The 15612-nt window shown below is 35.3% G+C and overlaps 2 protein-coding genes and 1 long non-coding RNA gene across 6 annotated transcripts; 1 reads left to right on the forward strand and 2 right to left on the reverse strand.

Annotated features, from left to right (window-relative positions):
• Positions 1-780: 780 nt before the first annotated feature.
• LOC126678979 (uncharacterized) lies at positions 781-4403 on the reverse strand. Of its 3 annotated transcripts, none has more exons than XM_050373912.2 (6): positions 4294-4403; positions 3836-3935; positions 3635-3730; positions 2659-2762; positions 2418-2554; positions 781-1292 (listed from the first exon to the last, which is right to left on the reverse strand). In XM_050373912.2, exons 2-6 carry the CDS (start codon positions 3893-3895, stop codon positions 1210-1212), a joined length of 480 nt encoding a protein of 159 aa, XP_050229869.1. In that variant the 5' UTR covers positions 3896-3935; positions 4294-4403; the 3' UTR covers positions 781-1209. The 3 variants fall into 3 exon arrangements, with proteins under 3 accessions (XP_050229869.1, XP_050229870.1, XP_050229871.1); XM_050373913.2 differs by lacking the exon at positions 4294-4403 and adding an exon at positions 4178-4283; XM_050373914.2 differs by lacking the exon at positions 4294-4403 and having other exon boundaries at positions 3844-3934.
• Positions 4404-4965: 562 nt separating this feature from the next.
• On the forward strand, positions 4966-5510 carry LOC126678981 (uncharacterized). The gene is made up of 2 exons (XR_007640784.2): positions 4966-5191; positions 5288-5510. It is a non-coding gene; the product is annotated as an uncharacterized LOC126678981 (long non-coding RNA).
• A 186-nt stretch (positions 5511-5696) lies between these two features.
• LOC126678978 (SUPPRESSOR OF ABI3-5) lies at positions 5697-15612 on the reverse strand. Of its 2 annotated transcripts, none has more exons than XM_050373911.2 (16): positions 15413-15612; positions 14643-14783; positions 14368-14408; positions 13350-14103; positions 13190-13261; positions 13011-13103; positions 12836-12915; positions 12426-12576; positions 11678-11765; positions 11507-11598; positions 11353-11421; positions 9885-10064; positions 8636-8825; positions 6953-7840; positions 6465-6655; positions 5697-6167 (listed from the first exon to the last, which is right to left on the reverse strand). In XM_050373911.2, the coding sequence occupies exons 2-16, from the start codon at positions 14688-14690 to the stop codon at positions 5985-5987; spliced, it is 3120 nt and encodes a 1039-aa protein (XP_050229868.1). In that variant the 5' UTR covers positions 14691-14783; positions 15413-15612; the 3' UTR covers positions 5697-5984. The 2 variants fall into 2 exon arrangements, with proteins under 2 accessions (XP_050229868.1, XP_050229867.1); XM_050373910.2 differs by having other exon boundaries at positions 12426-12579.

Consider the following 15612-nt stretch of genomic DNA (forward strand, 5'->3'; position numbering starts at 1 on the left):
TACCACTATCTATGGGAGAAAATAATAATTATGTACATGCATTTTTCAATGAAAATTGAACATAATAGAATGACAATATAATTTTTCACAATGTTATACCTACTTACTTAGCGACTGAATGAGTTTGAGTGGGAGATGGCTTGATGTACTATTGAACTAATTAATTAATGAGAAATTATTATTTTATCATGCTTAAATGTAATTATAATTTGATTTCGCATATCAAAAAAGGCTGAAATTGAAATTTGGAAAAAGCTCATGTGTTACGTGAAGAGAATAGATGTACAAAAATGTTAGCCAACTTAGAGTATTGATGGATTTACAAGAGTGATTAGAGTTTAATGGCGGATCAGTAATCCAGATATTGAGGGAGCGCCTGTTAAAGGTTGTACTTGAATTTTCAGAAATAGAGTTTACCTGATGCTTGAATCAATAAAAATACGATGAATATCTCGAATAGTAATTAATACATGAATCTCTGACAATTAATCTGAGATTCAAGTAAAAGAAGAACTATCAAGGTCTAGTATTCTATAGTGATGGATTCTTCATTGGATGATGTATTTTAGATTCCTCTTGATGTTACTTCCGGATCTCTACGTAGCTTGGCTAATGAAGTAACATTAAAGGAAAATGTAAACAACATATGTAACATTTCGACAAAAATAACTAGCTGAATTTTGTATAATTCATTAATTGTAACCAAATGGTTTCATCAATCATTTCTTATTTTGAGCATGCAAGATGATAAGTAGGAAAGCATGCCAAATAAAACGCAGATTAAGTTCAAAACCCCAGCAAGTCTAAAATTCAGTGGATCTTGTGTGAAATAACTGGGTATTTTAGTTATAATAAGAAAATAAATCTTGCAAGTCTAAAATTAATTTGCATATTCCAAAATCATATTTGGAAACCCTTGAGAAGGATCTCTCTTCACAAGATTGAAATTTTCAAAGCCTACATAATCTGTAATTTACCGGAACTTCGCCAGACAACGGATGTGCAATTGCAGCTTGTCAAGGCGAAAGGAGAACATTAATGAGAGAACCATGCAACCATCGATTCATTTGTGAAAATGCACAGTAGAAGATGGTAATGCTTTCAAAATGATTACTTTTAGTGTCCAGCATAAAGATATGACTCACATGCTCAGGCGACTCCTTCGACTAGTATGTTTTAATGTTAATCAAATAATAGATCTAGTATTCTTCAAAGCTCAGGCATTCCCTTCCCAGATTTGGCATCATAAGTGCTCTCCATAACAAGATCCATTGGAGTGTCCTTAGGACCGGCTGCAAAGGAGGAAATAAAATGTAGTCAATCAATTTAACGCTGATATACAAAATGATATAGCTTAGAACATGCTTTGAGTGATTTACAAAATTCATTTAAGAGTCGATTTCCTGAATCGAACAATAACTAATATGGCTTCATGCATATAAAATATGAATTTTTGTATAAAATAAAAACCGAAAAAAGCAAATAAGATATCACCTATCCTTCACACATTGACATACACCTAAATACATCCCAATGCATACATATTCAACCCCACAATTTGAAATTAGAAATTTATGTGCTTGTACAAATAACAATTTTAAATTTACAGCAATAAATTAGAGGAAAAAAACTGAAAATTGCTTAAACTTTCAAGAAAGCAGAACAGTCAAATAAAAAAAGAGAAAAAAACAGCAAAAGCTACGCACAAGTTCCATCCAAAGCAGTCAACAATTGTGAAAAAAAAAACAGATGAGAACATAGTCAGCAAAGCCAGAATAATACTGAACTGGGAAAAAAAATTGATGGAGCTAGGGGTTCAATCCCCAAATTTTAGCTTTCAGCGTGTGCAAGACTGATGAGGTTTTTCATGTTCTCCGAATGAAAAACATGTCAACCTGTTTACTAAGTGCTACTAAAATTGCGGAAAACTGAAGTAAACAGAAAATAGTCCAACAAGACTTGACTTTTAATACTTCACAAATTTTTAGCCTTCTGCTCGCCTTTGTGTTCAGTTTTACAGTATTTATTTAAATGCTGTCATTTCGAACGAGAAAATTCTTAATGGTGAATATCAAACTTGGTTATATTGGTTTGCCTCATTGAATTTTAGTCTACACATACGTCCAAACTCTTAAGTATTTGGCCTGGTCCTTTCTATCTCCTACCCAATATTTGAATGAGCTAATCTAAGAAACTGATAACTTTGGGCTCTGAATTCTTCAGTGTAGCTACATATTCCTTCATCAATATTTGCCTTGGAGTTAATAAAAATAATATACAGTAAGGCATCTAAAAATCCAAGGCTACATATCTCAAAAATAAAGTCTATTATAATGTCTCCCTAGAGATGCACATTACAGAAGATATTTTAAATGCCGGACCCATAGGCTGCTTTAGAATAAGATTTAGCAATATACCTACAGAAGGTCTTGGAGTTGTCCGCATCTTTAAAATCTCAGGACGAGGAATTATCGATCCAGATGCCCCTATACCTCTAGAAACTCTTACTTTGGTGCCGTCTTCTAGATATTTACTTCCGACCTTGCAAGGCTTCCTGCATAGAAGCTACAGTTTAGATATCTGAATCAACGCATGCTAGAACAGAGAAATGGAAAAGGAAAATAAATTAATGCTGATCAAAGCTTAAGTAAACTATACCCGGTGACTGGATCAAGAATTTGAACATTTGAGGCGTGGAGTGGGGCTTCAACTGAAAAGATACCACCTTCGTGACCTTCACCAGCCTTGATGTGCTTTTTTACCTACAAACACAAAAAGAGAAGAATCCAATGGGTGACTTCATACGGAAAAAAACCGATCTTCATCTGGAAGATAGAACGATAAACTAAATGAAACATCCACTAGTTGATCTCACTTCCAGGAGACTACTAAAAAGATGACCAAATTGAACTCATAATCTTCAGATATAACATTTAACAAATGCCAAAAAAAAACTATGACGCGGCTCAAAAAAATAATTAAGCAGCCGAAAAGAAAAGGGCAATGTGAATTTTAACTCAAATTCATATCATTCTAGTTATAAAGGCATTGGTCTTAACGTTTCCTCTATTTTTGCAGATAAATTTGGGATTAAACTTCAAAACCAATCAAATCCATACATCTGCAAATCCTGCACTTAGCTTGATCTCTTTTCATGTGATAAGTTATTATGACATACAGATGCATTGTATACAAAAAAAAGAACATAGCATCAGCAAATTAGTAATCTGTTCATCTAATCTTTAAAGGACATAATTATCACCAAACATTTCTCGGACTGTAGAATTTCATTACATTTTTTTTATAGGAATTGATTGATAATCGTAAGAGAACTTATAAGCAATAAGATTCGGTACACATTTTAGAAGAACAATATGCAGCTGATGGATAAGGACCAAATCAATAAATAAATAAAACTTTGATACCATCCATGACAATCAAGGCATAGTCTCAATTCCCAGTACCATCATATTAATTCAATAAGCATTTACATTTTGAGAATTCCAACAAACACCATTGCACCGTAAGAAAGTTAAATCGAAAGACTTTCTTCCAAAAAAAAATACATTGACCAGAAAACCTAATCATCTAAATAATAGAAACCATGGAAAGATAAAAAAAATAAGTCCCTCACCAGATTTTTTCCCTCTACAATAACACGATTTTGTGAACGAATGACACGCTTAATAATCCCAGTCTCGCCTTTATCCTTTCCCCTAGTTATCATTATCTGCAAATACAAAGAAGTTAGATAAAAATGCCAATATTCATCTGCAAAAGTAAAGAGGAAATAATAAAGCCAGGAAAGGATACATAAGTATGAAATGATTCTCACATTATCACCTCTGACTATTTTCCAGTGCCTAATTAGCTTTTCCGCTGCTTTCCAGCCCATTTGTAACTGTGAAAGTGATTAATAACCTTCAAACAAGTGCCTGCAAGTGTCGAATTGATGAGAAATTTTAAAACTAACAATGCCTTTGACAGTTTTACATTACAGCAAACCCCGAATGAGATTGATAAAAAGAAAACGAAAATCACATTCCATCCATAGCTTGATAATAATTCTTGCTCCACTAACAATGTAAAATAGCGCATAGACAATAAATTAAATGAATAGAAAGAAAAACTAAATTGGGGAAACCTAAATATTACTGAATAAGCAGTTGATTCCCACCTGTATAATCATGAAATAAATGGTACTGAACTGAAAGATTTTGGAAATACTTAATTGAAAGCCAAAATTTGATGTGTGAAGAATGTATGAAATGAAATTAAAGGAGAGGAGCTTACTGAAAATGGAGAAACGCAGAGGAAGGCGAGTGAGAAGTGTGGCGTGGTGGTCTAAGCTCAAACACCTTTGGGTGGTTTTGTATGGGTATCTGTTGGGTCAGATGGGGCTCTAGGGCCTGCAAAACTATTCAAAAAAATTTAATAGAAATCATTTGACTTTTTATGCTTTTATATTCACTTAAAAAAATTTGCAAATATATATTAAATATCTTTAAAATACATCATTGAGAAGGTACATATTAGCTCATGTACTAGTCGGAGTCTATGAATATTTAGGTTGTTGTGATAGATTGAATCTCACGTAAATTCATATGGTTATAAAAAATGATACAGTTTTAATGGTACAAAAACGACCGCACTATTAACTTTGTTAAAAAAAATTATTTTTTTTAAAATAAAAAATGCAAATAGATACTTCTCATCAAAAATTAGAACAATTTAATTTCTTATAGTATAAATCGAATATAAATTTCTTTAGGAAAAAAAGTAATATTAGTTTAATTAAAAATGTAATTATTTTATGAAGGTTTATTTGAATTTTTTTATTTTAATTTAAATAAATAGATACAATTAAAAATTAAAGTTAAAAAATGAATTAAGATTGTAGATTTTAAAAGGTGATATCATAAATAAAAAAAAAGATGATTAGATTTATTTCCATTGTATAATTGATGGATTTAGAAAAGTGTGGTAGTGCCTTGTTAAGCCCAACCCACCGAGTGACTCACCAATGCATGAGGCATCAGCTACAGCCTACAGTTACCTCAACAATCTGTCTCTACCGGATTTAATCAGCAAAACTCAATTTGAATCCCCAATAGTCAATAGATGCAGATAAGGAAATGAAGATATTCGGAAAATATGTATATCCAAGGCAGCTAATTCTTATGGGTTGTGGGTGAGTAACCAACCAACCAATTTTCTCTGCAAAATTTGTGTCTATTTATGTCTCTCTTTGGATTAAAGAAAATTGTACCGACTGACCAAAAAACAGGGTTTTGTTCTTGGCTTCGACAACATATGATATTCATAGATCCATCAAGAACAATCAGATTCCTCCTTCACAGGAACAAATTCAAGCTCTTGAAGATTATGTCAATTCCAAACGACGCCCATCTGCTTGATCATCAACCCTATTGTTCTTTTACAAGATTCGGTGTTGTACTTGCAATTCAATATTCATGATCGAGTATATTACATATAATTTTTATCTTTAATTCTGTGACTGTTCTTCTTAACAAGCGTAAATTTCATTTTCACGTAAACCTGTATGCATCTATCAAAACTTTTTTCCATAACTTTCTAGAGAGATACAATTAGTCTAAAGCATTCACTGGGTATTTTTTTTCAGTACATTAGTTTAGATTCAGGAAGAAATCAAAATAGAAACAAGTCCGGAGAGCTTAGCTTGTCAGGAGGAGTGTTCAATAATTAAACAAAAATTACCAATTTTTTTTTTTATAAATTATGAATTTTTACAAATCTACCACCCGAAAAACAAAAACTATAAATCTCACCCAAAAAAAAACACTAATCAATTAAAATGGGGCAGAAACCTAAAGATGCATGCATTTCTCTTCATGCAAAATAGCATAGATTCTTCTTCACTCAGCTTTCCATCTTGCAGTTAGTTGGATCATGAATCCCATTAAAGATGCACCCTTATTATCAGTCATCCCTTCATCATGCACCTACGAGGACATCTCTCGGAACCTAGCAAGGGCTTTCTTATGAATGAGAGTTCTGTAACTGTCACCGGCCTGTACTTCAAGGCCAGGATCCACTTTTTTCTGCTGGCTCCCAAGTCCCGCTCGCTTTTCTGTAGATTGTGCTTGAACTGGTTCAATCATTCCGCTTCCATCCTTCCCCAGTCCCTGCGAATCATATTCAACACAGAACAAGACAATCCCCACAATGACTGTTAGCATTATTGCTCCTAAAATTCACCATCCGGGCAACGTCCAACTTTACCATAAGGGTATTTATCAACATAAAACATGCAAAAGATACAGCTGCTATTTTCACATCTACCCCACACATCTACCCATCACCACCCAAAAGAAATTTTAAGTGTAAGAAAACTGAAGGGTATTCACTAGTTGCATTTCAATCCGCAGGTATAAGAAGAATATTGAAAGCAGCTGAAGAGAACAAAAGGAAAGAAATGATACCAATCCTTCCTGCCAGCCCATATTGCGGAGCATTCGATTGCCCACATTTTTCTCATCAATAGCCTTATCTGCTGTAATCACCTCATAACTTTGTGCATTGATGCTCGCATCTCCAGACCCACGTCCTCCACCAACACCAGGTGGAAAAGGCATTGTATCCAAAGAACCCTTTTTGATTGGCAACTCTTGATCTTCAAGTTAAAGAATGATAAAACACAAAGGAGACCTTTCAAGTTAATAACAGTAGTAAGAGATACAAGTAAAGAAATGGACCCATCAACTTCAACAACTAAAATTTTCATGAGGTTCCATCACAGGCTAAGATGAAAAATCAAAAACAAAGACACTTCTATCACTCCCAATTTTCCAATCCCTTACTACTGAGCTCGGGGCTTTGAGATCCTGGAGTGGAGGGCCACTATGTACGATATCCGTTTGGAAAAAGCAATAAATGTGTTGCCCTCAAACAAATTGCTAAATGAACTTACTTGAATCCCCTCGAATATCAGGTAGATCATCTCCAATAGAAGATGACGAACCATACAAGCTCCTCCTTTCAGCTGCACGATCCCTGTAGGTACTATGCGGTTGCTCCTTGTTTGCAGAAGCAGAAGACAACGGCATCTCAGAAAACCTCCTCTTGCCACTCCCAGCAGACACAGGTGGTGCATAGGAACCCAAAGCTGACACATCTGTCCTGAAGGGCGTCATAGCTGCAGATGTATCAGTATTCGTAAATGAACCAGAAACAGCAGCAGGGGTAGAAACTCCACCGGAGGATCCTGAATATGAAGTATCTGATTTCACAACACCTCGACCTGAGGCCCTTATGACCCCCATTACAGGTCTGGGCTTGACTGGAGACTCTAAGCCCACAGCCTGAGGTGCTGGGAAACTTGTGCCAACTGTAGAAGTATCAGATTTGAATTTGCTCTTGGTAGCTTGCCCAACCGGGAAGGGCCTATCATCAGCTAAAGCAGATGGCTGATTGTCATCAACAGCAACACGAGTTGCTTGCCCCTCATGGCTCCTCTGCTTCCACATTGTCAAAACATTGTTCATTTTCTTCTTGCTAGCCAAAATACTGCTTTTTGAAGCAAGTTTTATCTCCTTAGCCTTTTCCTTTTCTTTCTTCTCAGCAGCTAATGCTGCTGCAGCAGCAGCCTGGACTGCATCCTGTAACGAGGCAGCCGATGTGATAGTAGCAGCTGGTGCAGAAATAACTACTTTTTTGATATTAGAACTATCTGATGACTTGGAGTGCTCAGATTGTTTGGCAGATGTTTTAGTGTCATTCTGATCAGTGCAAGGGATATACTGCTGAGTTTGGGTGTCATATGAATACCAAACCCCACTATTACCATCATAGTAAAGACCTGCATATTATAAGATGTGTCAGAAGAGGACACGAATATCCACAACAAAGATGTTCATTTCAGTATACAGAACTTCTAAAAGGTATTTATAACAAAAACTGAAATTGCGTAAAACAAAAGAAGGAAATATCAAAAAGTTTCCAAAATTTTATTAAGGTTAGATGTATTGATGTTTTTTTTGGTTTTAACATAGTAAATATTGTCAACAAACTAAACAAATAATAACCACAAGTTCGTTCAAAGATACTAAAAACAACAAAATTGGAAATGTTTGCAACTTGCACATTACACAAGGATTTGTGTCACTCAATCTTCTAATCTAAAATATCTTCACATGCACCACAAAATTGGAAATGTTTGCAACTTCCACTCAAATGCTTCAAACTAACTTTCATTACATTATTGCTATGTTAATAAACAGATAAGAAAGAACCTCACCAAGGACATGAAACATGATAATAAGTCCCCTATGAAATGCTATAAATTTCCTTTAAAAAAATGCTATAAATATAAAAGTGTGTAATAGCACATATGGAAAAGAAATATTCCGCCAATTTTTGGACAATTAAACACAATAGACCATGAGGATTGACGAATCAATTTGCCAAAATGCTCCTTATTCATTTCCATTTATCCAAAGGAATTGGCATTCCATGAACATTTTGTAGAAAGAATGACTGGAAGCTTAATTTTTGCAGAATCCAAGTTTCAACAGCACATGCTATTCTTCAGTCCATGATGCTAAAAATGATTAGATTTTTATTTCTTAACAAAAGAATAAGAGAGGGGAAGTACCTGTATTTCCATCATAATAGAACCCAGAAGTAGCATCATAGTAATAACCAGAGGCTTCATCCCAAACAAAGCCAGATTGTGGAGCAGATCCATCTCTCTGAACTGCAGCCTCACCACCAGCTTGCTCTTGCTCACCAGCAGATTTATCATCGGGATTATACTCCTTTGGTGCCCATCCACCAGTGTCATACTAAAGCCAGGAGAAGTGTTAAAGATAATAGTTGAAGCATCACCCAACAGCTTGAGCTATTGGGTGGACTAGTCATGTGACATGAACTCAGAGTTTCTATGATCAAAAGTTCTAAAGTTCAATCCATAACACCCACTATTTGGTTAATATTTGAGCACAAGGTGAGGTGGGCTTGTGTGCTTTTTTTTTTGTTCACGCATCAAGTTCAATGAGCATTTGCGCATGGGAGTATGTTAAGATAATAAAAATATTGTTCAAGCCTCACCCAACAGCTTGAGCTATTGGGTAAATTGGTCAGTTACAAAAAGTAGCAAGAGAACTTAACCAATTACTAAAACTGTCATATCAAAAACACAAATCCAGCAAGGAAGCAAAATAGCAGCGGAAACATAATAACTTTCTCAGCAACAACCCAATGATTATAATTGAAAGGCTAAAACAGGGAAAAGAAGAGAAGATGAAAGATGGCCAAGCCAGATAATACTACACTTAATGATCCACAGAGAAAATACACCAGCATAACCAAGTTGTTTGCAAGATGATAACCACTATCCTGTGAAAGTTTTTCCATAACATGAATCATGCATAAAAAAACTGTTTGTGATGCATGGAGAGAGTTGCAAACCAATGTGACGTGACGCCAAGAACAAAGTATAGTTGGACATTCTGCAACTACCATAGATAAATATACATAAAAAAAAATTGGTGCACGATGGAATTTTTTATAAAAAACAATTTGCAGTAATTTCATTTATTAGATGTGACTCTAGTGAAGATCTATAAATTCAGTTAGAACTGTAGAATGTGTATAGCCAAGATAGTGTGAAGCAATTTTTCAATTAAATGATCGCATACCATATACAAAATGGGAACACCTTTCATTCCATTTAATTATTTATTTAATATTGTTATTATTATTGGTTAATGATTCAGATTAGGGTTCTTTAAACATCACATCCCTGGATATATCTCCAGAACCAATCGACCTGCAGCCAATTGGTCGGTTCTATTAACAATTAAATGAACTTCATAAGTGTAGGACAAATTTATTCATAATACCTGCTGAGCAAATGCTGCTGCCTCGATTGCAGCCGCCGCCAGGCTGCTTGATTGCAAAGATCCAGATGCTCCAGACCCTGGACCAAGAATGCTCTTTGCATATGCTACTCTCAAGATCTGCCCATTCTTTTCAAGAGTTGTTCCATTAGTTGCTTCAAGCGATTTAGTAGCATCTTCAACCTGCAAGGTACACACTGTCAATTCTCAAGCAACACCAGGAGCAGCAAAAAGAAAAAGTAATGATTAAGGGCAGCAATTTTATCACGCTCTTTCATACCAAAACTGCAAAAAGTCCAAAAGTACATTGTAATTAGAAATAAACAATGTCTTTGTATTAGGTATGACTTCATACCGTCACATTTAGCTATATCATGTAACATTATATAAATAATTCATAATTTTTAATTGGCCAAACACATATTTGGGTCCCTGCACTATCACTCTTTTTCAACTTAAGTCCTTGAACTATAAAACGTTTAAACTAAATCCCTACACTATCAAAAACATCTATTTTAAGTCCCTATCGTTGCGCAAGTTAACGGAACGTGGATGACGTTAACAATTACATATCAAAAATGCTATTTTGGTCTCTGCACTATCATTTTTTTCCAAATTGAGTCCTTACACTATTAGAAACATCAATTTTAAGTCTTTCTATCACATAATTTAAATAATATTAATAATATTTTTATTTTCTTTTCTTTTCTTTTTTAATGTTATTAAATTTTTTTAGCATTTCCAAAGTTAGAATCATCTCCGACCATCAATAAATTATTTGCATTTTAATTTAAAATTTTAATTATTTAAAATTTATTAATTTAATTAAATAAAATAAATTTTTATTTTATACAATTAATTTTTTTATTTTCATAAAAAATTAAATATATTAAAAAACTGTTCGTCTACCTCGCAATCTTTAAAATATCATATTTTTAAAAATATTTATTTTAATTTAACTAAATTAATTTATTTCGAATTAATTAATTTTGAGTAATTAAAAATTTAAGTTAGATTTATAGTGCAAGGACTCAAATGGTAAAAAAAATTATAGTGTAGGGACTCAAAATTTTAAGTTCATAAATTTTAAATACAACCAATCTCAGAGTCATGCGTTTGTATCTCACTCTCTAACGGAATGACACGGAGGGACTTAAATCAGAGACTTTTGATAGTGCAGGGACTTATTTTAAATGTTTTATAGTTCAGGGACGTAAGTTGGAAAAAAATGATAGTGCAGGGACCTAAATATGTGTTTGGCCTTTTTAATTTAGTATCAAGTTTTATTTATCAGCCTATATGACTACAACATCAACTTTATATATATCAGCTTCCATTGTTAAGCTTCAATTCCTGAAACACAGCTCCTAGTACCTTTTTAAACTTATATTCAAATTATAGACCAAGTCATTGATTCCTTAGTAAAAAGAAAATGTAAAAAAACAGAGTTACCAGCAATAATAGGCCATACCGAATGAAAATGCACAAATGCAAATCCCCTTGAAACATGAGTAAACTTGTCCCTCACAAGACGAAGATCCTGCAAAGTAAGAAGAGTAAATTTTCCACACGCTCTAAAGAAGAAATAGGGTGTCCTGATTTAATATACAGCAACCAATTTGTACCTTGATTGGAGCATGTTTGGAGAACTCGTAACGAAGCATCTCCTCATCAGCATTTTCATCCAATCCACGAACAACCAATACATGTGTAGGACCTAATTAAGTATCAACTAGCAAATTAATGATCTGATAATACCGAAAACTTCCAACATGAAAAGAACAGCTTAAACCAACCTGCCTCAAATCCTTTCTTTCCTAAAGAAGTTGAATTTGACATTGCTATATCCGCAGGTGGTGCATCTTCAGTTCTTGGCTCATTACACTGAAATGGAAGACCAAATAGGCTGATTATTTGATGATTACGCAAGTCTTAATAAATATTACACAGCAATACATGGGTTTAATATAAGTAACATTAAGGTCACTGCCATTTCAAATAAAGGCACTTTAGTTCCCTTGGTTTGCAAACAACAGCTTAAGCTCTCAAGAAGCAAAAGAAGAAAATTTCGACCATAAAATTTCCAATTGTATTCGATCAGAAAAATAAATGACGATGTGTGCAAAGTGGAGGTGTGAAAACTCCTAGAAATGTTAGTCATAAAAATAAGAAAACATCGAATGAGGTAAAAAGAAATAGCTCCTTCTAACCCTACACATTACACTTGGAGACAAAGCACTAGGTAAATATAACTCTTAACGAAAACCTACATATTAACAATGACCTTAAAAAGGAACTAGCCCCTCCCACACAAATTATCGTGTCTACCTAAGCTGATATTACATCATCCCCACGCCTCCCCCTCTTACATTTCAGCCATAACCCAGACATTCTGTTGTACTGACTTGCCGAGGAAAAGAAATTAATAGACCATTTTGCACTAGCTCAGGTGGTTGAAAGGAAGGGGCTACAACAGAGAAGAGCATTCGAGCTTTACAATCTCGACTTGTACCAAAACAAAATCACAAGTGAAGTAAAACAAACCTGAAAGCAGGATGTTCGGCGTGCAAAATTAACACAGCCACAGATGGTGCACATCCAATCAGAAGGCACTGTGATGCCACGATGGTTGAAATGGCCAGATCTGGTGGAATTTTCTTGACCAAAAGGTCCACTTGCCCCCGCAGTCGGCTTGCTACTGAGACAACAGAATCCAAAACGGAAATAAATAGGCAATTACAGCAGATATACAAAGTTAGGTTATTATGCCACATCAGGCACTACAATGCATATCGATCTTAACATTACAAGCATACAGATATTCATGGGTGAAGATATTTTCAAATTTCAATAGAAGCCCGAATAGAAGTCAACATGGAATTTACAAAATGCTGCAATACAGAATGCTGTCACAAAGGCAACATCCACTCTCAGTAGAAAGGGAAAAGAAATACCTATACTCGAAGAAAAGTTTCCTTCCATCTACAACAAGGCCGTCATCTCCAATCCTATCCATCATAGCACAAGCTGCATCCTGTTTCAGAGATAAGGAAAACAAAATTCACATTTATGCCATTCTTAAAAGCTAAAAGTAAATGAATACATTTCCAGGTGATGCATGATAAGTACCACGGAAGGAAAATCAATAAAAGAAAATCCACGAGAAATGCCAGAATTTCGCTCTTTGATTACACGGACATGGCGAAGAGGTCCCCATTCAGCCTAGCAGCCAACCATAAGGAAAATGGTTTATAACCAAAAAGAACAAAAGTTAGAGCTGAAAGCAAGAACATAAATCAAGGCTTTACAAGTATTTGATACAGATCTTCCTCTGTTGTCTTCAGGGAGAGACCTTTCACCACAACAGTTGCAGATGGGGCCTACAGAAAAACATCTTATTAATTAAAATCCTTTAACTTCCAGAAAATCCAGTCATTCGGAGCGTTCAAAAAAATCTGAAGAACATACCACAGTATAATTTCCTCGTTGATGCTTCTCCTCACGATCTCTCCGCCTTTCAATCCTTTCATGTCGACCATCATCGCAGCTGTCTCCTCGTTGACTTCGACCATGACTTCGCCCTCGCGGGGACCTTGATCTAGGGCGATCTTCACGTCCTCGGGATCGGGATCGTTCATGCCTTTTATGTGGACTCTGATCTCTTTCCCGACTCAAATCTCTCTTATCACGCTCTCTCTCACGAGATTCATGTCGCCTCCAACTTCCATCTCTCTTACTACCTCTATCATATTCTGAATCATAACTATGGCGGCCATAATCATAATCCCTTTCACGGCTGTCTTCCCTACTTTGACTGGAAACACGAGGTCTGTAATCATAATCATCATATGCATAATCATCCCTATCACGACTCCCGAACCTAGCAGGTCTGTCAAACCCCTGATCACGATAATTATCCATATTGTGGTATCCATCATGAAACTTATCAGGTTTCTGATATGAATCAGTCTCCCGATCAGGAAAAGCATCCAAGTCACGATACGAATCGATATATGGTTTCTCATGTCTTCTAGAATCCCTGTCAACGGGGATCTCTTCTTCATAACTTCTCCTTCTTGATTGAGTCCACAGACCAGCAGAAGGAGGAGGTGGATAGCTCTCCCTATCTAAAACCTCCCGATGATAAGTGTTTCTTGGGTAGGCATTATCCCTTGCGTACCGTTCATCATGAAACCTCCTCTCATCATATGAACCACCAACCCTGTAGAAGTGCGATAAAATTGGATGGAAGAGAAGAAAGATAAAATTTGATACTAAGCACTCAAACAAAAATATAAACAAGCAAAAAGAAACCATTATGATCATGATGAAGGACACATAGAGGGATCAACTACAACTCATGTTGCAAAATTCTTGCAAATAAAATGCACCACCATGATTAAAAATAAATATGGGCTTTCAAAAGACAGTTTTCATAAGAACTACTTATTCATTGAAATGATACCAAACATTGTTCAGCACTCACCGGTAGTTTGGCTCGTGGACGCCACCATACCCCTCCGGAGCCTGTGGATTCAAGAGAATAAGCTATGTCAGCAACAAATAGCAATCATGATAGAGGTTAGGCAAATCCATTCCATATCCTCAGTGCCCCACACAGCTCTCTCTTTATTTTTGTGTAAGGTTGAGATGTCCGAAAAAACATTAAAAAAAAAACAGGATTGTCCCATGAGCCCAAAATTTTTCTTGAATTATCATCCCATAAATGTGTGATTTTATTAAGGAGGAAACCACTATTACGCTGTTATTATCCCATCCTTGCTGAAGACCATAGCGACCAGGATCCATTTCCTTGCAAGCAAAAATATGGCCAGCAAAACCACCCCTTTCTTCCCTGCAAAGGTTCTCGATGATGTCTCAGAACGTTCTAAATCCTTTTGCCTGTAATATATGCACAAACAGACACGGTTATATCAGAGTGAACCAGAAAGCTCGGTAATTCCCATGAGTTTGACCTCGGCCTGATCTTTACAACTTCAATCCTCAAACAATCCAATCCAATTCTCCAATTCTCTCGACGCAAAAACAGACAACATAATAATAGCATGAAAAACCATCAGCTAAATGACATATAGATCAACTTATTGACGCAAATTGAACGCGTACAAGTGCATAAAAGCAAACAACCAGAACCACGTTTGTATTAATTATTAGTCCTACACAACAAAACCACATATTGATAAACATAGATTTCCAATAATATAACCAAAAAACAACATTAACATTAAGCAGCACATTCTATCGCAAAATAGTCAAATGGAGATCAGAACACATAGCCAAACACACAAATTTTAACTTATTATTATTATCAAAACGCAAATTAAAAAATTTAATAGACATAAAAACCGGACGTTCGATGATGAAAAATTTAACCGGAGACCTTAACAGTAACCTTATTTGAAAAGCATTCAATAAGAAGGCTAAAAGTCAAGAGTATTACTAATAGAAAAGAAAATCGATTAGAAAACCCTAGTTTCTGGAATACGATGAACGAAAACTCATATGGTTACCTAATAAGGCGGATCAATGTTTCATTTTCTTATCGTCTCCGTCGTCCGGCTCAGCTTCTTCTTCGTTTTTCTGCTTCGACTTGGACTGTTCCTTCGTTTTCTGTAAGTCTTTGTTTAGGTTTTTTCTTTTTTCTTTTTTCCTTGTCGTTGTTTGAGCTAATGCTGACGAGTTAACAGAAAACTATATTCAGGTTTTTGGA

Source organism: Mercurialis annua, linkage group LG4, assembly GCF_937616625.2.
Source record: "Mercurialis annua linkage group LG4, ddMerAnnu1.2, whole genome shotgun sequence".
NCBI lineage: Eukaryota > Viridiplantae > Streptophyta > Magnoliopsida > Malpighiales > Euphorbiaceae > Mercurialis > Mercurialis annua.